At 37.3% G+C, this 19,969-nt stretch overlaps 1 protein-coding gene across 2 annotated transcripts; it reads left to right on the top strand.

Moving 5' to 3' along the window:
* The first annotated feature begins 664 nt into the window (after positions 1 to 664).
* LOC117342478 (acidic phospholipase A2 Cc1-PLA2-like) lies at positions 665 to 12,907 on the top strand. 2 transcript variants are annotated; one of them, XM_033904644.1, is made up of 6 exons: positions 665 to 780; positions 3,310 to 3,370; positions 9,217 to 9,364; positions 10,480 to 10,595; positions 12,223 to 12,372; positions 12,773 to 12,907. In XM_033904644.1, exons 1-5 carry the CDS (start codon positions 778 to 780, stop codon positions 12,360 to 12,362), a joined length of 468 nt encoding a protein of 155 aa, XP_033760535.1. In that variant the 5' UTR covers positions 665 to 777; the 3' UTR covers positions 12,363 to 12,372; positions 12,773 to 12,907. The 2 variants fall into 2 exon arrangements, with proteins under 2 accessions (XP_033760535.1, XP_033760534.1); XM_033904643.1 differs by having other exon boundaries at positions 667 to 780; positions 10,480 to 10,610.
* The last annotated feature ends 7,062 nt before the right edge of the window (positions 12,908 to 19,969 follow it).

Raw genomic sequence — 19,969 nt, 5'->3', positions numbered from 1 at the left:
GTGTCGTGTATACTAATCTAGATGTATTACCTATTTACATGGGTGTCGTGTCTTCAAAAACAATCGCCACATGGTAGCTCTAAAACTTAACGCCCAGGGAAAAATACATTCTATCTCCGGCTTAGATGTCAGAAATCGGTTTTGCAATACGGACGTCGTAAAACGTCAAAACTTGACACCGGGCTGATGAAAGGAAACGTCAAATTAAGACATAACAAAATAAAACCAGGAGATTTAGACAAAATGCTAAAATTTGCCGGCACCAAAACATTCCAATTTACGGTATCTTTTACTGATTGTACGATCAGTAGTGTGAACTATTTGCGTTCACAACGTAACAAAATATAAAAACACGACAAGATCGTCCTATAAATGTCTGTTTGTAATTAGTCCAATAATTATTTTATCCAACAAAACTGCTTTCATCATAAATTTATAAAATGAACGTCATTAAGAAAACCAGAGATTTGTATATCACATGTCACATTGTGATATACATGTACAGGTCTCTGAGGAAACGGAGTGGTCGTTTTTGACGGTGTCACGCGTACACAGCACATGTAAGTCCTGGACGGGAGTACATTGATGATGAATGTATTCGTTTGGAGCCGAAGGCAATAAAGGCGACATGAAATGTCATTCATCTTACCGACCTAACAAACCCTACCCGGAAGTAGATACCCGTCACGGCAGACGGAGACATACTCTCCATATTTGTGTTGACGTTGTGTCCATATCGAGACTTTAATCAATTGTCAGGAGATGTATATTACATAAATGGTGAGTACTTGTTATATTCTAATTATATTAAAGACATAAGTCTATATTCAAGAAACTAATATTTGAATTTTCATAAAAGAGAATTAATATACTTTTGTATTAATACTTATCTGTAAGGGCATGGCGGTCCTCAACTTGGAATGTCGAATATATTGTCAACAGAAATATAAGCCAGTTTCGAAAGAATCAAATCATGACGCCCTTTGAAGTAGCAGAAGATCAAGCAGTCACCGTGATGTACTGTACATGTATCTACAGCTTGGCATTGTTATGTAAAAAACTGTGTGACATGTCAATCAGGAACCTGTAAAGTTATCAATGCATTTCCTTATTTACTTATTTATTTTTTGTTTGTTTTTTTGTTTATTTTTGATAATATACATGATATGATTAGTATATGCATGGTGTAATACACATACAATAGTACATTGTTGTATGTACATTTTTTCGATAACATACATTTGTAATGACGCATTGGACACATTGTTGAGGATTTGCTTTATGACCTGATTTTCGAAACTGGTCAACCATAGGTGGGAATTAGCAATTGTGTTTCTTCGTTGACTTAGATGACAAGATAATTGCACTATGACGACGCATTTCTTATACAGCAGATTTGTATATCTAGTAACGACCTCGCCTTCCTGTTAACTGAAGATTTTACGATCATTACACGGCGAGTTCTGTGTATGAATAGGGAAATGTGTCGTTATACCGCGTCTATATCGTAAATTTATATCAATATGTGAATTTTAAAATACTGTTTAAATCGGTTGATGTTTCGCACTGATCTATATACAAAAACATGGCTGAGGACTTGTTTATTTTTTCATTATCAATGAATTTTTTTTTAAATGTCACGCCTGATAACATTTTCAGACACTATTTTTTTACAGTGATAGTCTGTTTAGTATAATACAAACACACACCTGCTTGTGAACACGATTATTTATTTAAACATGTATATTGATGTGTTATTCTATATTCAAGATGAATCTAGATATTGAAGCATCAAACTTTATCTCGAGTAATTAAAGAGTATAAAACCACAACATTCTAACAGAATATATTTACATTTTCACTTCGTTCCGCCTCAATTAAACTAGTAAACTCGGATTACTTTATTTCCCGATCAAGATTTTGGAGGTATTTCTACATGTATAGCCGTGTTCAATCAAGCATATACAATATCATTTCAGATTCCGTCCATCCGTTTGGGAAAACTGTGTTCATCCTTACATATACAATATCATTTCAGATTTCGTCCATCCGTTTGGGAATCTGTGTTCATGCTTACATATACAATATCATTTCAGATTTCGTCCATCCGTTTGGGAATCTGTTTTCATGCTTACATATACAATATCATTTCAGATTTCGTCCATCCGTTTGGGAATCTGTGTTCAAGCTTACATATACAATATCATTTCAGATTTCGTCCATCCGTTTGGGAATCTGTGTTCAAGCTTACATGTACAATATCATTTCAGATTTCGTCCATCCGTTTGGGAATCTGTGTTCATGCTTACATATACAATATCATTTCAGATTTCGTCCATCCGTTTGGGAATCTATGTTCAAGCTTACATATACAATATCATTTCATATTTCGTCCATCCGTTTGGGAATCTGTGTTCAAGCTTACATATACAATATCATTTCAGATTTCGTCCATCCGTTTGGAAATCTGTGTTCAAGCTTACATATACAATATCATTTCAGATTTCGTCCATCCGTTTCGGAATCTGTGTTCAAGCTTACATGTACAATATCATTTTAGATTTCGTCTATCCGTTTGGGAAACTGTGTTCATGCTTACGTATACAATATCATTTCAGATTTCGTCCATCCGTTTTGGAAACTGTGTCAATATAACTGTTCAAGCTTACATATGCAATATCATTTCAGATTTCGTCCATCCGTTTGGGAATCTGTGTCAATATAACTGTTCAAGCTTACATATACAATATCATTTCAGATTTCGTCCATCCGTTTGGGAATCTGTGTCAATATAACTGTTCAAGCTTACATATACAATATCATTTCAGATTTCGTCCATCCGTTTGGGAATCTGTGTCAATATAACTGTTCAAGCTTACATATACAATATCATTTCAGATTTCGTCCATCCGTTTGGGAAAACTGTGTTCATGCTTACATATACAATATCATTTCAGATTTCGTCAATCCGTTTGGGAAAACTGTGTTCATGCTTACATATACAATATCATTTCAGATTTCGTCAATCCCTTTGGGAAAACTGTGTTCATGCTTACATATACAATATCATTTCAGATTTCGTCAATCCGTTTGGGAAAACTGTGTTCATGCTTACATATACAATATCATTTCAGATTTCGTCCATCCGTTGGGGAATCTGTGTTCAAGCTTACATATACAATATCATTTCAGATTTCGTCAATCCGTTTGGGAAAACTGTCTTCATGCTTACATATACAATATCATTTCAGATTTCGTCCATCCGTTGGGGAATCTGTGTTCAAGCTTACATATACAATATCATTTCAGATTTCGTCCATCCGTTGGGGAATCTTGTTGGCAGCGTTTTGCTTGGCTAGTGGCGTCTCAGGTGAGAACAATCACGCTCCGGACTCAGATCAAATGACCAGTTCGGGGTTACGTTCCCTCAACAATTAACATTTTAATTGGCATTCCTCTGAAATGCCATATTGAAAAATATGAAATATTTAATTACATGACTACTGCAGCTCCCCGTCTGGATTTTTATTTACCGTTCGACCTAGCACGTCAGGCCATTGGCATCACTGATGAGTCCTAAAAGGACGAAACCCTAACATCACTGACGTGTCCTAAAAGGACGAAACCCTAACATCACTGACGAGTCCTAAAAGGACGAAACCCTTACATCACTGATGAGTCCTAAAAGGACAAAACCCTAACATCACTGACGAGTCCTAAAAGGACGAAACCCTAACATCACTGATGAGTCCTAAAAGGACAAAACAATAACATCACTGACGAGTCCTAAAAGGACGAAACCCTAACATCACTGACGAGTCCTAAAAGGACAAAACAATAACATCACTGACGAGTCCTAAAGGGACAAAACCCTAATATTACTGACGGGTCCTAAAAGGACGAAACCCTTACAACACTGACGAGTCCTAAAAGGACTAAATAATAACATCACTGACGTGTCCTGAAAGGACGAAACAGCTGTATGATGCCCCTAACATTACTGACGAGTCCTAAAAGGACGAAACAGCTGTATGATGTCCCTAACATTACTGACGAGTCCTAAAAGGACGAAACAGCTGTATGCTGTCCCTAACAATACTGATGAGTCCTAAAAGGACGAAACAGATGTATGATGTCCCTAACATCACTGATGCGTCCTAAAAGCATTACTGATGAGTCCTAAAAGGACGAAACAGCTGAATGATGTCCCTAACATTACCGATGAGTCCTAAAAGGACGAAACTGCTGTATGATGTCCCTAACATCACTGACGAGTCCTTAAAGGACGAAACAGCTGTATGAAGTCTCTTACATCATTGATGAGTCCTAAAAGGACGAAACAGATGTATGATTTCCCTAGCATCACTGATGCATCCTAAAAGGACGAAACAGCTGTATGATATCTCTAACATTACTGATGAGTCCTAAAAGGACGAAAGTGCTGTATGATTTCCCTAACATCACTGATGAGTCTTAAAAGCATTACTGATGAGTCCTAAAAGGACGAAACAGCTGAATGATGTCCATAGCATCACTGATGCGTCCTAAAAGGACGAAACAGCTGTATGCTGTCCCTACCATCACTGATGAGTCCTAAAAGGACGAAACTGCTGTATGATGTCCTTAACATCACTAATGAGTCCTTGAAGGACGAAACAGCTGTATGATGTCCTTAACATCACTAATGAGTCCTAAAAGGACGAAACTGCCATATGATGCAGTTTAAATGTCATACATATAGGAGAATAAATTTGAATTTTAAAAACGAATAAATACTCACGAATTTGCACAAAACTAATCAAGTTATATACCCCAATGTGGATATTTAGTTTTTCAGAGTCACCAGTTATCTGTTGTAGATGCTAACAGAGTCACCAGTTATCTGTTGTAGATGCTAACAGAGTCACCAGTTATCTGTTGTAGATGCTAACAGAGTCACCAGTTATCTGTTGTAGATGCTAACAGAGTCACCAGTTATCTGTTGTAGATGCTAACAGAGTCACCAGTTATCTGTTGTAGATGCTAACAGAGTCACCAGTTATCTGTTGTAGATGCTAACAGAGTCACCAGTTATCTGTTGTAGATGCTAACAGAGTCACCAGTTATCTGTTGTAGATGCTAACAGAGTCACCAGTTATCTGTTGTAGATGCTAACAGAGTCACCAGTTATCTGTTGTAGATGCTAACAGAGTCACCAGTTATCTGTTGTAGATGCTAACAGAGTCACCAGTTATCTGTTGTAGATGCTAACAGAGTCACCAGTTATCTGTTGTAGATGCTAACAGAGTCACCAGTTATCTGTTGTAGATGCTAACAGAGTCACCAGTTATCTGTTGTAGATGCTAACAGAGTCACCAGTTATCTGTTGTAGATGCTAACAGAGTCACCAGTTATCTGTTGTAGATGCTAACAGAGTCACCAGTTATCTGTTGTAGATGCTAACAGAGTCACCAGTTATCTGTTGTAGATGCTAACAGAGTCACCAGTTATCTGTTGTAGATGCTAACAGAGTCACCAGTTATCTGTTGTAGATGCTAACAGAGTCACCAGTTATCTGTTGTAGATGCTAACAGAGTCACCAGTTATCTGTTGTAGATGCTAACAGAGTCACCAGTTATCTGTTGTAGATGCTAACAGAGTCACCAGTTATCTGTTGTAGATGCTAACAGAGTCACCAGTTATCTGTTGTAGATGCTAACAGAGTCACCAGTTATCTGTTGTAGATGCTAACAGAGTCACCAGTTATCTGTTGTAGATGCTAACAGAGTCACCAGTTATCTGTTGTAGATGCTAACAGAGTCACCAGTTATCTGTTGTAGATGCTGACAGAGTCACCAGTTATCTGTTGTAGATGCTGACAGAGTCACCAGTTATCTGTTGTAGATGCTGACAGAGTCACCAGTTATCTGTTGTAGATGCTAACAGAGTCACCAGTTATCTGTTGTAGATGCTAACAGAGTCACCAGTTATCTGTTGTAGATGCTGACAGAGTCACCAGTTATCTGTTGTAGATGCTGACAGAGTCACCAGTTATCTGTTGTAGATGCTAACAGAGTCACCAGTTATCTGTTGTAGATGCTGACAGAGTCACCAGTTATCTGTTGTAGATGCTAACAGAGTCACCAGTTATCTGTTGTAGATGCTAACAGAGTCACCAGTTATCTGTTGTAGATGCTGACAGAGTCACCAGTTATCTGTTGTAGATGCTGACAGAGTCACCAGTTATCTGTTGTAGATGCTGACAGAGTCACCAGTTATCTGTTGTAGATGCTGACAGAGTCACCAGTTATCTGTTGTAGATGCTAACAGAGTCACCAGTTATCTGTTGTAGATGCTAACAGAGTCACCAGTTATCTGTTGTAGATGCTAACAGAGTCACCAGTTATCTGTTGTAGATGCTAACAGAGTCACCAGTTATCTGTTGTAGATGCTAACAGAGTCACCAGTTATCTGTTGTAGATGCTAACAGAGTCACCAGTTATCTGTTGTAGATGCTAACAGAGTCACCAGTTATCTGTTGTAGATGCTAACAGAGTCACCAGTTATCTGTTGTAGATGCTAACAGAGTCACCAGTTATCTGTTGTAGATGCTGACAGAGTCACCAGTTATCTGTTGTAGATGCTGACAGAGTCACCAGTTATCTGTTGTAGATGCTGACAGAGTCACCAGTTATCTGTTGTAGATGCTAACAGAGTCACCAGTTATCTGTTGTAGATGCTAACAGAGTCACCAGTTATCTGTTGTAGATGCTAACAGAGTCACCAGTTATCTGTTGTAGATGCTGACAGAGTCACCAGTTATCTGTTGTAGATGCTAACAGAGTCACCAGTTATCTGTTGTAGATGCTAACAGAGTCACCAGTTATCTGTTGTAGATGCTAACAGAGTCACCAGTTATCTGTTGTAGATGCTGACAGAGTCACCAGTTATCTGTTGTAGATGCTGACAGAGTCACCAGTTATCTGTTGTAGATGCTGACAGAGTCACCAGTTATCTGTTGTAGATGCTGACAGAGTCACCAGTTATCTGTTGTAGATGCTAACAGAGTCACCAGTTATCTGTTGTAGATGCTAACAGAGTCACCAGTTATCTGTTGTAGATGCTAACAGAGTCACCAGTTATCTGTTGTAGATGCTAACAGAGTCACCAGTTATCTGTTGTAGATGCTAACAGAGTCACCAGTTATCTGTTGTAGATGCTAACAGAGTCACCAGTTATCTGTTGTAGATGCTGACAGGTTTTTTCTATCGAGTTACGTTGTTGTAAGATGTAGTGGCGAACACTTAAAAGTCACACAAATAATCAAACCTGAAAAAAAAAACAATCATGTTTTTATGTTTACAAGTGACTGTAGCACACAGTAGGAGCATTTGTTTGACTGGGTTTGATTTATGTACGTATAAACACTCATTTAATGTTGACCTTGAAATGCAAGTGGCGGCTGTGAATAATTCCAAACCATTTTTGCATAAAGGGAGGCATTTCTATCGATAGAAATACGTTCATTCCACACTATTTACACATCAGATGATAGGAAGAATCAGCCAAAGCTAAATACATCTTTTAAATCAAACTCAGCTTTTTAACATTTTTTTCTTAAAACAGTTTTCTCGCCATGTTCAAAGATCTTATCAGTGTCTAATAAGAGCATTTTTGATGGTTGAAATTACTTTCTTTATACCACATTTCTGTGATTACTCACAACCGCCATTTGTATTTCAAGGTCAAAATAGAATCAGTGTTTTTATAAAGTCGAATCCGGTCAAACACATGCTCCTATGGTATGCTAAAGACACTTGTGAGCAACCGGCATGGCTATTTTGTACAACATGCACATTCGCGTGTTTTGTTGAAACATCTTAACAAATTTCGTGTGAACAGCAATCCTATGGTTAGTCATGATTGTACATACTGACAGTTGATCATTATACTTTAGTTTAATTGACCATAATCGTGATTGATAGAATTGTACAATAACACTGAATAGGACCCCTGTAATCGATGGTTGCTCTCCTGTGTATCTTAGTTTGTAAAGGTGGTAATACTCTGTGTGCCTTGTATTATCCACTGTAAGTTCTTATTACAGACAACGATCAGTTCGTCCGTCAGAAGACTCAACTCATTCACATGTATACAGTATATGCATGTTAAAGTTACAGAGTGCGTGATTAATCAAATTAACTTCACTGTCTCCGCTAGGGGTCGAACCCGGGACCTCTGGCTTTCTAGTCTTTTTTATCTTTTTATTCCTCAAACAATATAATCACATATTTACATTACAAAAGAAACCAAGAATACCCGTGGACATACTTTACAGACATTATATATAAAGTATCACAATTTACCAGATTCTTGTCTTACACTCATCTGATTGAGCTACAATTGCATCTAGTATAAGTACATGTCAAATCTGCACAATAAAAAGGATTCCGTCTCGATGTACAGAACCTTTCCGCAGTCTATGGACATTTGATGATGACAAACCAGACACGCACGAGCTAACGGATGACTTGTTTAGGAAAATGTAACGGAAGCATACCTAATCTTTCAATTAAAAAACAAAACTTACTGTAGCATACAGGGTAATTTGACTGGATTTGTTTGAGGCGATATTCGGGTCACTTTTGAAATCGATCGACTTGACAGCTTAACATGTCTGAAATTATGCTTATTACCATTAGCACTTTGAAATGTCCCATGGCTAAAGCCAACGACACGTGGTTTCAGTCATAAAATCTTACCTATCGCCAGAGCTCTGCTTTGCCTTTGGCGATTGCAAAGGAGATGCATAAAGATCAATGTCGGTATATTTTACATATTTGTCGGTTCAGAATTTTGTTTTGCATCAAAGTTCACACAGCGATTTCAATACAGGTCTGCCTAGGTAACTGTTATGTTATAAGCACAGTACTTTTGAGAGTCTGGTGTGTTAAAGTTTGGGGTAGATGTAACCATGCCTTTGAAATGATATAATAACAAGACCTGGGTCACTTCCATCAATTTTCCTTAACTTAGGAAAATTTCTTAACTTTTCCATAGAAAAGCATAAAGGAGATATGCTAAAATCAGATTTTCCACTTAATTAAATAATCCTTGCTATGGAAAATTTGAAGTTAAGGACCGTTGGTGAAACTAAGACCTGATCATGTAGAGGGGCATACTAATCACTAGGTATAAGGCCATCAGTTTGATCTAAGTCACTGCTTAACGTTTCAGGAGGGACAACATCAAGATGGCGACGGAGTCTTCCTCAGCTTGGAAAGATGATACGGACTGTGACGGGAAAATCCGGACTGGATTTCAATGGTTACGGTCATTGGTGTGGAGTCGGAGGAGCTGGGGACCCCGTCGACGAAATTGATAGGTAGATTGTCATGGTGATATACGCGTAGCATGGATTGTTGGGACAGCTATTACCATTATATGCCAGAAAATATACCTTAGTAAGGTATTAACAATCAAAGTGTTTTAAAACTTAATCAAAGCAAAGCAAATGGCGTCAATATGCTATCATCTTCACGAGTTGGTGATGTCAGTTGTCGAAGATGGATTGAAACGTTTTGTTTTCTAAATGAGTTAATGAATCAGATGGACCGTACGAGTGGCATTGTTTACGGTGTCTAAATACGACAGACTGGTCGACAGCTTGTCTTCCGTACAGCGATCTTTACTGCCCAGACCTTGCCTCGGAACGGCCAGTTGTGTTTGATATTGAATTAAGTTTAAACTGTCCGTCCTCCCCGATCGTTACGCCAGCAAGAAGTGATTTCATTTTGTTTTTACGTGTTTTTTTGTTTTTTTTCCCCCATACATACACGAGCATAGTTCAATTGTAGTTTCAGGTAACATCCTAGTTTATGTAACACTTGGTACTCCGTGAATGTGTTTCCGAGAAAATTACTTGATTTTGTTCTGTCGCATTCGTGTTTTAAAAGTTTCGTTTTTCCCAAACCGGAAGTTTACTAATAACTAAATGTACCAAACCGGAAGTTTACTAACTACACGTACATGTACCAAACCGGAAGTTTACTAATAACTACATGTACCAAACCAGATGGCTAAATTCAAGTATGTCTCTACGCGATTTAGAGAGATCAATAAAAGAATATACCAATTCAGGTCTGGTAAACAAATTTTAATTAGCCAAATGCTTTATTATACTGACCGTTATGGGTCTTCGTTGCTCCTGCATCTGTATGCTGAGGCCAAAGACAACGGAATGACAACTATAAACATACCGCACTCAATAGCCCAGAATGAAAATATACTCATCCCAGGCATCGTGATATCTACAGCAAAAGTATACTTGCTATTAGTAGTTATCGCTGAGTATGACGTATACCACGGGTCGATGGTCCTATAGTGTAGTACGATAAACTATAAACAAATCAAATCTTTCTCGACCAAATCGTTGTTATTTATTCTAAGAAAGACAATTGCATTTTTAGATAACTTAGTGACGTCATATTCTTATTACAGATGTTGTATGACACACGATCTTTGTTATGACAAGATAGCCACTACCGCGTGCAAGTCCAGCAAGGGAGAGATCGTAACAACTTATACCACATTTTACAACTGGACCTTGACCAACGGTCAGTTACAGTGTAGTAAGTATATATACACTGCTGCTCTACTGGTCAACAGAAACCTTAATTGATTACAATTATTCGATACCTATTGTAGACAAGTACGCATTCTTTTTATCGGAGATGATATAGTATACATTGTACAATGCATAACAGTCCATGGTCCGTCGTCCGTCCTTAATCTATAATAATTGTTTTATTGTTCGTCCATGGCCCGTCGTCTGTCCTTAATTATTGTTTTATTGTTCGTCCATGGCCCGTCGTCTGTCCTTAATTATTGTTTTACTGTTCGTCCATGGTCCGCCGTCCGTCCTTAATCAATAATTATTGTTTTACTGTTCGTCCATGGCCCGTCGTCAGTCCTTAATCAATAATTATTGTTTTACTGTTCGTCCATGGTCCGCCGTCCGTCCTAAATCAATAATAATTGTTTTACTGTTCGTCCATGGCCCGTGGTCAGTCCATCATTATCATTGTTTTACTGTTCGTCCATGGCCCGTGGTCAGTCCATCATTATCATTGTTTTACTGTTCGTCCATGGCCCGTGGTCAGTCCATCATTATCATTGTTTTACTGTTCGTCCATGGCCCGTGGTCAGTCCTTCATCATTATCATTGTTTTACTGTTCGTCCATGGCCCGTGGTCAGTCCATCATTATCATTGTTTTACTGTTCGTCCATGGCCCGTCGTCAGTCCTTCATTATCATTGTTTTACTGTTCGTCCATGGCCCGTGGTCAGTCCTAAATCAATAATTATTGTTTTACTGTTCGTCCATGGTCCGCCGTCAGTCCTTAATTATTGTTTTACTGTTCGTCCATGGCCCGTGGTCAGTCCATCATTATCATTGTTTTACTGTTCGTCCATGGCCCGTGGTCAGTCCATCATTATCATTGTTTTACTGTTCGTCCATGACCCGTGGTCAGTCCATCATTATCATTGTTTTACTGTTCGTCCATGGCCCGTGGTCAGTCCTAAATCAATAATTATTGTTTTACTGTTCGTCCATGGTCCGCCGTCAGTCCTTAATTATTGTTTTACTGTTCGTCCATGGCCCGTGGTCAGTCCATCATTATCATTGTTTTACTGTTCGTCCATGACCCGTGGTCAGTCCATCATTATCATTGTTTTACTGTTCGTCCATGGCCCGTCGTCAGTCCTTAATCAATAATAATTGTTTTACTGTTCGTCCATGGCCCGTCGTCAGTCCTTAATCAATGATAATTGTTTACTGTTCGTCCATGGCCCGTCGTCTGTCCTTAATCAATAATAATTGTTTTACTGTTCGTCCATGGCCCGTCGTGTGTCCTTCATTAATACTCAGGTAAAACAATAGATAACAGACCAATCATGATATGGGACTTACAAAGATCGTGCTGTGAATGTCAGGATCCCTCTCTAATTTCAATTTGTTATCTTATTTTAGAAAATAACTGCCATGAATTTATGATGGAAGTGAAAAAATAATAGATGCGGATATCATTAATAATTGTAACTGGGTAAGGCTGCTTTTGGTCTATAACCACAACAACACAACTTTCCTTTATTATATACAATGTATATATATATTAAATTCATCTCGTGCATTCCAAAAACTGAAGAAAATTATATCCACACTGCAAATCTAATCCACAGATGATGTTTCTCCCTGTCAACATGCCCTGTGTTCGTGTGATCGACAAGCAACTACGTGCTTCGCTCTCAACATAGCCGCCTACGATAATACCAAGAGGAGCAAAATCGGCAGACTCATCGGCAGACTGTTGACCTTCTAGATCACGAAATGTAAGATAGACAGTAGTAAACGATTGTTAGTCTTCTAGATCACGAAATGTAAGATACAAAATAACGATTGTTAGTCTTCTAGATCACGAAATGTAAGATATACAATAACGGTTGTTGACCTTAGTCACGAAATGTAAGATATACAGTAAAAAACTGTTAGTCTTCTAGATCACGAAATGTAAGCACGTCTGAGTATTTTTTGGAGCAATATCGTTATATTATTTATTTGGTATCACGAATTGTTGTACACACGTAATAAGTTGAAAGCTCCAAATCTCCAAACCACGAAAGAAAGTACTACATCTGTTGAAAATTTATATTATTATATATAAAGTGAGACATTCATGCGTTGGATCCTGCTCTGGACTGTTACATATGTAACTGTATTGAATTGTTTCAGGTCGCCACACGGAGATCAAGGAAGGAACTGGGATGTTTCCTGTTCACTGTTATCATCTGATTCCCTGGAGACATTGCAGAACCTTTTAATAAGGCCCTAATGAATACACCAAATAAATTTAATGATTAAAAATAACTTATTTATTGTGTGTATTTCTGTAGCACTCATTAGAGACCGCTTTATGGCAAGAATAGATATTGGTGTTCAATTGTCGACCGAGGAAGACCTGTACTCTGAGTATAATGGTTGTAGAAGATGGCATCAAATGATATTTATTAGAATGGAGCAAACAGCAGAGGTTACGTTTCACGATCTTTCTATTAGATATAGTCAGGGCATTATACAGAACCAAATCATATAATTTCACAATTATGAAATGGGTACATTCAGTAAGATATTTCCTACATTAAATGTAGCTCATATTTTCTAAATGCTAGTAACTAAATGCATTCCAAAATAATACTAAAAACATTACAAATTGTAGATATCAAAATAAAAAATTATGATGTTAGCATATATGTAAATAACTTTGTGAGATGAATTTCGTTATAAACTTCAAACAAATTAAACGTTCAAGTGAGAAAACAATTGTAGGTTTTGGTCCCAACACCAGAGATTTAACTCTTCCTACAATTGTATACATTGTACAATGTATATCTTTTCATGTTGTAAATAACTGTTTCTTGAAATTCAATTATCCCCCCCCCCCTCCCCCCCTCCCCCTGTGAGCTTCATAGCTATGATAAATGGAATCGAACGGCAGCCTAAAGGTGACCTAGACTAAGATTGATTTTGAAGATCTCTCCTAGGATCTGATATCGCAGACAAATCAGTGGACAGATGACAAACCTAGATTGTCTTCAAATTATTCCAAGCGTCACCAGAAAATTAAACAATGCATATATCGAGATCGGAAGATGTCTATTTCGAAATGGCGGTTTCTCCTATAACGTGACACACGAGGACAAACGCTATGTCTCCAGAACAACAGATAATTGATCAAAGGTAATTTCATAAGTAGTGGACTAAAAGAAAAAAAAATGGGCATTTGATTAGGACATTGGGCTCATTATAATAGATAACCCCTAAAACAGCATACAATTCATACATCCTTTGAGAGTATGCACACGTTTTATAAAAATAAACAGCACAGCCATGGCAGACAAATAAATACCATTTGTATATGAAAATAATGAGTGCCTTAAATAAACTTGATACACAGTTTTCATGGAAGAGTTTGTCATTAAAAGAAAAGGAGAAAGCGCCAGCGTGGACATGGGCTACTCCTACTCTCATAGCAAGGTATATAATCACAGGGGCTTGGCACGATTTTCCAAATGATAGTCTATATATATATATGTATATAGTATCAAGGGTAGTAACTACAAAGAGGGGGAAGACCAACGTATTTAAAAAAAAAAAAATTTGTCGTATTCTGCGGGTCAAAAATCTTAGTGACACATACATGACCTTAAAGAGAAATGTTTTATCTTTCCAATGAGTGTTCGATGAACAAAATTGGCCAAGTATTATCCAAGTTATGACCTGACGAATTCGGAAATAGATGCTGAAATGGCTAGGTCGGAATCTCCCTGTCCGGTTGAATAGTCGCCTCGCCTCTAATGGGTACCTCAATAACCATTCAGAAATCGAAAAATCGACGCTTGCAGCGGTATACAGTAACCATAACTTTGTCAATATAGGATGTCGGTTGGTTATGTTATCCGTCATGTGCCGTAGCCAATTCCATATTACATCACCGAGCTTACCGTCTTCAAAAAGCACGGCCATATTTCCCTAACCTTTCGTGACTTTGTTTATGTCGTTACAGTGGTCGTACAGCCAAGAAGCGTTCCGAATGAAGGGAAAGATGGCCGTGCTTTTTGAAGACGGTAAGCTCGGTGATGTAATATGGAATTGGCTACGGCACATGACGGATAACATAACCAATCGACATCCTATATTGACATAGTTATGGTTACTGTATACCGCTGCAAGCGTCGATTTTTCGATTTCTGAATGGTTATTGAGGTACCCATTAGAGGCGAGGCGACTATTCAACCGGACAGGGAGATTCCGACCTAGCCATTTCAGCATCTATTTCCGAATTCGTCAGGTCATAACTTGGATAATACTTGGCCAATTTTGTTCATCGAACACTCATTGGAAAGATAAAACATTTCTCTTTAAGGTCATGTATGTGTCACTAAGATTTTTGACCCGCAGAATACGACAAATTATTTTTTTTTAAAATACGTTGGTCTTCCCCCTCTTTGTAGTTACTACCCTTGATACTATATACATATATATATATAGACTATCATTTGGAAAATCGTGCCAAGCCCCTGTGTATATAATCATATCAATATATCCTTAAAGAGAAATCCCCCCCCCCCCCCCCCCCCCCCCCCCCGCCCAAAAAAAAGGAGCACACTACTACCTTAGTACTCATATCATAGTTTTAAAAGCCCCGAGATTTACACAAATAGGTTTCCGTTGATGTTAAGGAAGGGACGTTACTTATTCCAAACCCTAACTCTAACCTACCATGAAGTGGATCAATCTCTGAACGGCCAAGAAAAGGAGTTCTATACAAGTGGCATTTGGGCCCTTAAACGCTGGCTAAAGTGTAAAGATACCGAAGGAATTTATGTTAAAAAATAATACAACATGTCCGGCAAAATTCAAATCCTTCAATATGAGGCTCACAACTTATCAATCAGCCCTCGTATATATGTATTTAATATAAACTGCTGTAAGTAAGATATAGGATTTGTACCTGACGCAGTAATCTCATGAATTGCCTCAGCCACACCTGGCCGATATCACATTCTCAATTTTCATTTAAGTTCCTGTCTCTACAAAAATGTTGAGAAGTATATTTATTTTCCCATTGTTCAAATACGACTTTTCTAATAGAAGATCTAGCTTAAATCTGGAGTTTCCAGAGTTGCATTTTATTTATTTATTTATATTTTGTTTTGTAAAGCAGACCATTCTCTATAAATAACCTTTCCCACCGAGACAGATCAGGCAAATCCGAAACACTTTCAAGCCGTAAGCTGTCCCCCCTACATTACTCAGCAGTGGTTAAGTGTACGTGTCTGTGAATGACTACCAATAGGGAACGAGATGTAAAATACAGGTATAGATAAACAAAACATTTTCCAGACCGTTTTTGTCAGGGGGAGTTTATTGTGTAATTATTTGTAAATTTAGGTGATTTTTGGTGCTTAATTCAATACAAGATCAGGGGGTCCAACGTGTTTGGTATGATGAGCGCGTATTTTGGTATGAGAAGATCAATATGGCTGACAAACACCGCTTCAGACCCCACCGGTGAGTACAAAATCCTTGATATTTCGTTAACATAGAATATGACAGATTAATGGAGATTGCGTTTCGGTGACAAAATGTTTGCAGTTTCCAATCATGTATGGTATATTTGCTGACAGTATATGGTTTAGAAGTTATTGAGCAGTTAACGCGATATTTTGAGACAAAAATCAACACCTCGCACCTATTTTCCACTAGATTGATACTTTCAAGTCGAGTTGAATAGCATTGTAGCACATATAATCAACTACTATCACTATCGAACCATAATCAAGCCAAATTTGACTCGCTATAATGCCCTATATTCCCATTACCGATCAGTTTAGTTTGGTGTACGCAATCATTGGTATGTGTCGCCATGTATACGACCAGATTTGGTATGATGCCTTTTTTTTCTCAAAAATCGTCTTTACACGTGAAAGGGATACAAAAATCAATCGTCCATATTTTGAAAATAACATCTATTGATTTCACAGGCAAATAAAGAAATCACGTGAGGAAAAACAAATTCATGCCGCACAGCTAGTGTAAACACGATTTACAGCTGCCCGTTAGGCCTGTTATAACGTATACACATGTCCAGTAGTACGGTCGCTTTCCGCACTCTATGTGTAACAGGTTATAGGGTACGTTGATAAGTCAAATATCTGGTAACTGAAACAAGTATCAATTATTTATTTAGTTATTTTAAATCGCTCCATTAATTAAAACAGAATTGTACTAGCAAAGCACATGGTACAGTTTATGAATATGTGTCTATTTTTAGACTTTAATTTACGATGTACTAACGTGAAGGGGAATAAAACGGCATTGTTTGAGCCAAAACTGTACGCCCGTCCTGGACCGAGTCATGGGCACAATTGAAAAATGAATATCAAAGAAATGAACAAATCTTGTACACTTTACACCTGTATATAAATCGGTTGCAATATTGTAATAAACAAGTATTTCATATTTCCGAGCTCTCTCTTTTACTTCGATCTCGATACTATGAAGTGAGTTTACTAACAGCAATAACAGTATAGAAATATTATTATAAGGAACAAGTATTTCTATTGTTTTTATTTGCGTGTTAACATTTTTAACATACGTTTTAATAAGATATGTATTGGAATTCTATGTTTCATTCTTTGATTGTCTTCATTTATATTAATGTATATCATCATTATACTATGCATCAGCTGCTGTAAACTACATGTACGTTTTATTCTATTTTACGGGATGATTTGCGAAGTTTGCGGAAAGAACCTCAGTTCTAAATGGAACCTAAAGAGACACATGCTTGTACATGGTGATGATGTCGGATCAAAATGCCCAAAGTGCCCTTTGTACTTCCCGACAAAGGCTAATTTGAATGGCCACATGGTTAAAGAACATGGCGAAGGCAAACCATATTGTTGCGACTCATGTGGGAAATCATTTGCCTTCAAGAAGAACATGACATATCACCTTCAACATGGCGTGTGCGAGAATGCAACGACGAAGGAGGCCACGCATAAATGCGTAATTTGCGACAAATGTTTCAAGGTGAAAAGGTACATGGTTCAACACATGTTAATCCACGAGGCTCCAAGTCTACAGTGTCACATCTGTGGGAAAGATTTCAAATGGAGAAGCTCTCTTAGGAAGCATCTCACCTCATGTGACAAATAAACTTTTGCTTTGATATATTTATATTATTATGACATCCAAATAGATGCGTTGCGTTAATATGATTGTTGAATATCCGGGTGATTGCAATTATTTGAATTTTGTTTTATACATATGTTGAATTATATGGTCTTGCTACTGTATTAATATGTTTTTGTTAAGTTTTTGATATATATTTTGATTACATGTTAAATGATATATTATATTATTGTAAAAATCTCAATATTGGGTTATTTGATTGTTTTTTATTTGGTTTTCTTCCACAATATATAAAGAATTTTATGATATTTTTCCGTTTAGAAGCATTATGTGGTGGTGTCACGTCGGTATGAACTGATGTAGGATCAGATTTTTGTGTAGAAACGCACATCCTTTTCGCATTAGATTTTCCAGGGGAAAAAACGAAGGCTCGTTTGTTTAATTTCCGCGGCGAATGTATAGTTTGTGGTGGGTATTTATGGCGTTGCTTTGATCTATACAGGCTTAACTTGAGACGTTTTTTGTACCGCGCCATTGTGAATCACCTGAAAATAAAAAGGAGCATTTTGAACAAGCCAGATTGGGCATCATTGCATGGACGAACTACAAAAACGCATCATACCAAATCTGGTCGTATACATGGCGACACATACCAATGATTGCGTACACCAAACTAAACTGATCGGTAATGGGAATATAGGGCATTATAGCGAGTCAAATTTGGCTTGATTATGGTTCGATAGTGATAGTAGTTGATTATATGTGCTACACTGCTATTCAACTCGACTTGAAAGTATCAATCTAGTGGAAAATAGGTGCGAGGTGTTGATTTTTGTCTCAAAATATCGCGTTAACTGCTCAATAACTTCTAAACCATATACTGTCAGCAAATATATCATACATGATTGGAAACTGCAAACATTTTGTCACCGAAACGCAATCTCCATTAATCTGTCATATTCTATGTTAACGAAATATCAAGGATTTTGTACTCACCGGTGGGGTCTGAAGCGGTGTTTGTCAGCCATATTGATCTTCTCATACCAAAATACGCGCTCATCATACCAAACACGTTGGACCCCCTGAAGATGGTGGCCTCTATATAAAAAGGTTCAAATTGGTAGGGAACAAGTGATGGGTAGACTAACCTCACCTATATAGAGATATAATAACGTTGGATGACGGACGAGAACCCCAAAACTTACCGCTTTTATAGACGAACAAATCTCTAACAGGGAGTTTCTACTAACAAACTCTTCCAACGCGAACGATTAGTTCAACCCGGAACGGGTTAGCGCTCAAAAAAGCAGTTTCCATAACTGATCACTGAATAGATCGGGTAAGAAAAGGTAGTCTTTAACAAAATACCAGCATAATGATTTTTTTAAATGACACACCATATTCAAAAAGAATCCAATCATGAAAAACTACTCCAGATAGCCAAAGTTCAAATAGTTAATTAAAGTCTCACCCTCAATAAAATATTTACATATAAACAAGAATATCAACATACATGTACAATATTAAAAAAAAAAAAATACATAGAGGCCACTCTATATAGAGTTATGAGAGACTATAAAAACATGATTAAGATAAAGAATACAGTAAACGATTAAATCCTATAAAACACATTTTTCCTTTTATCTAAAATTTGTTTGCAGGCTTTGGCACTGTAAAAACACATATCACTGTTGTGGAGTATGAAGTTAAATTTATCCGTATCACAAAAATTATTAAAATTACTATCTAGTTGACTGGCTCTTAAAAACAGTGCATCTCTTATTTCATTATACAATGGACAGTGAATTAAAACATGAAGCTCGTCTTCCACATCAATGGCACAATTAAAACAAGTTCTCAAATTAAAATCTAAATTTTCATACCGACCAGTCTCAACACGAATAGGAGCAACTCCACATCTGAATTTTGAAAGGGCACCACGTGTACCGGGTGCCATTACATTATACACATATTTCTCAGTTATAAATTCACGTTTAAAAGTATGATATGTTCTTAATTTATTTCTACCGTTTCCTCTGACAGATGAGGTTCTACTTATATTTTCTTTCCATTTGCTAACATATTTGTCAAAGATTCTTTGTAAAAATAGCGATCTAGTAGTTTTAAAATCGTGATTGGTATTTGAAACATCTAATTGATTATCAGGAAATCCTAATGTACGAAAATGTTCTTTTATCCGGAAATTCCAATTTCGACAGGTACGTCCACTTT

This window comes from Pecten maximus, chromosome 14, assembly GCF_902652985.1.
Source record: "Pecten maximus chromosome 14, xPecMax1.1, whole genome shotgun sequence".
Classification (NCBI taxonomy): domain Eukaryota; kingdom Metazoa; phylum Mollusca; class Bivalvia; order Pectinida; family Pectinidae; genus Pecten; species Pecten maximus.
Note: the sequence above shows the minus strand (reverse complement) of the source record. Positions and strands in the feature narration are given on the sequence as shown.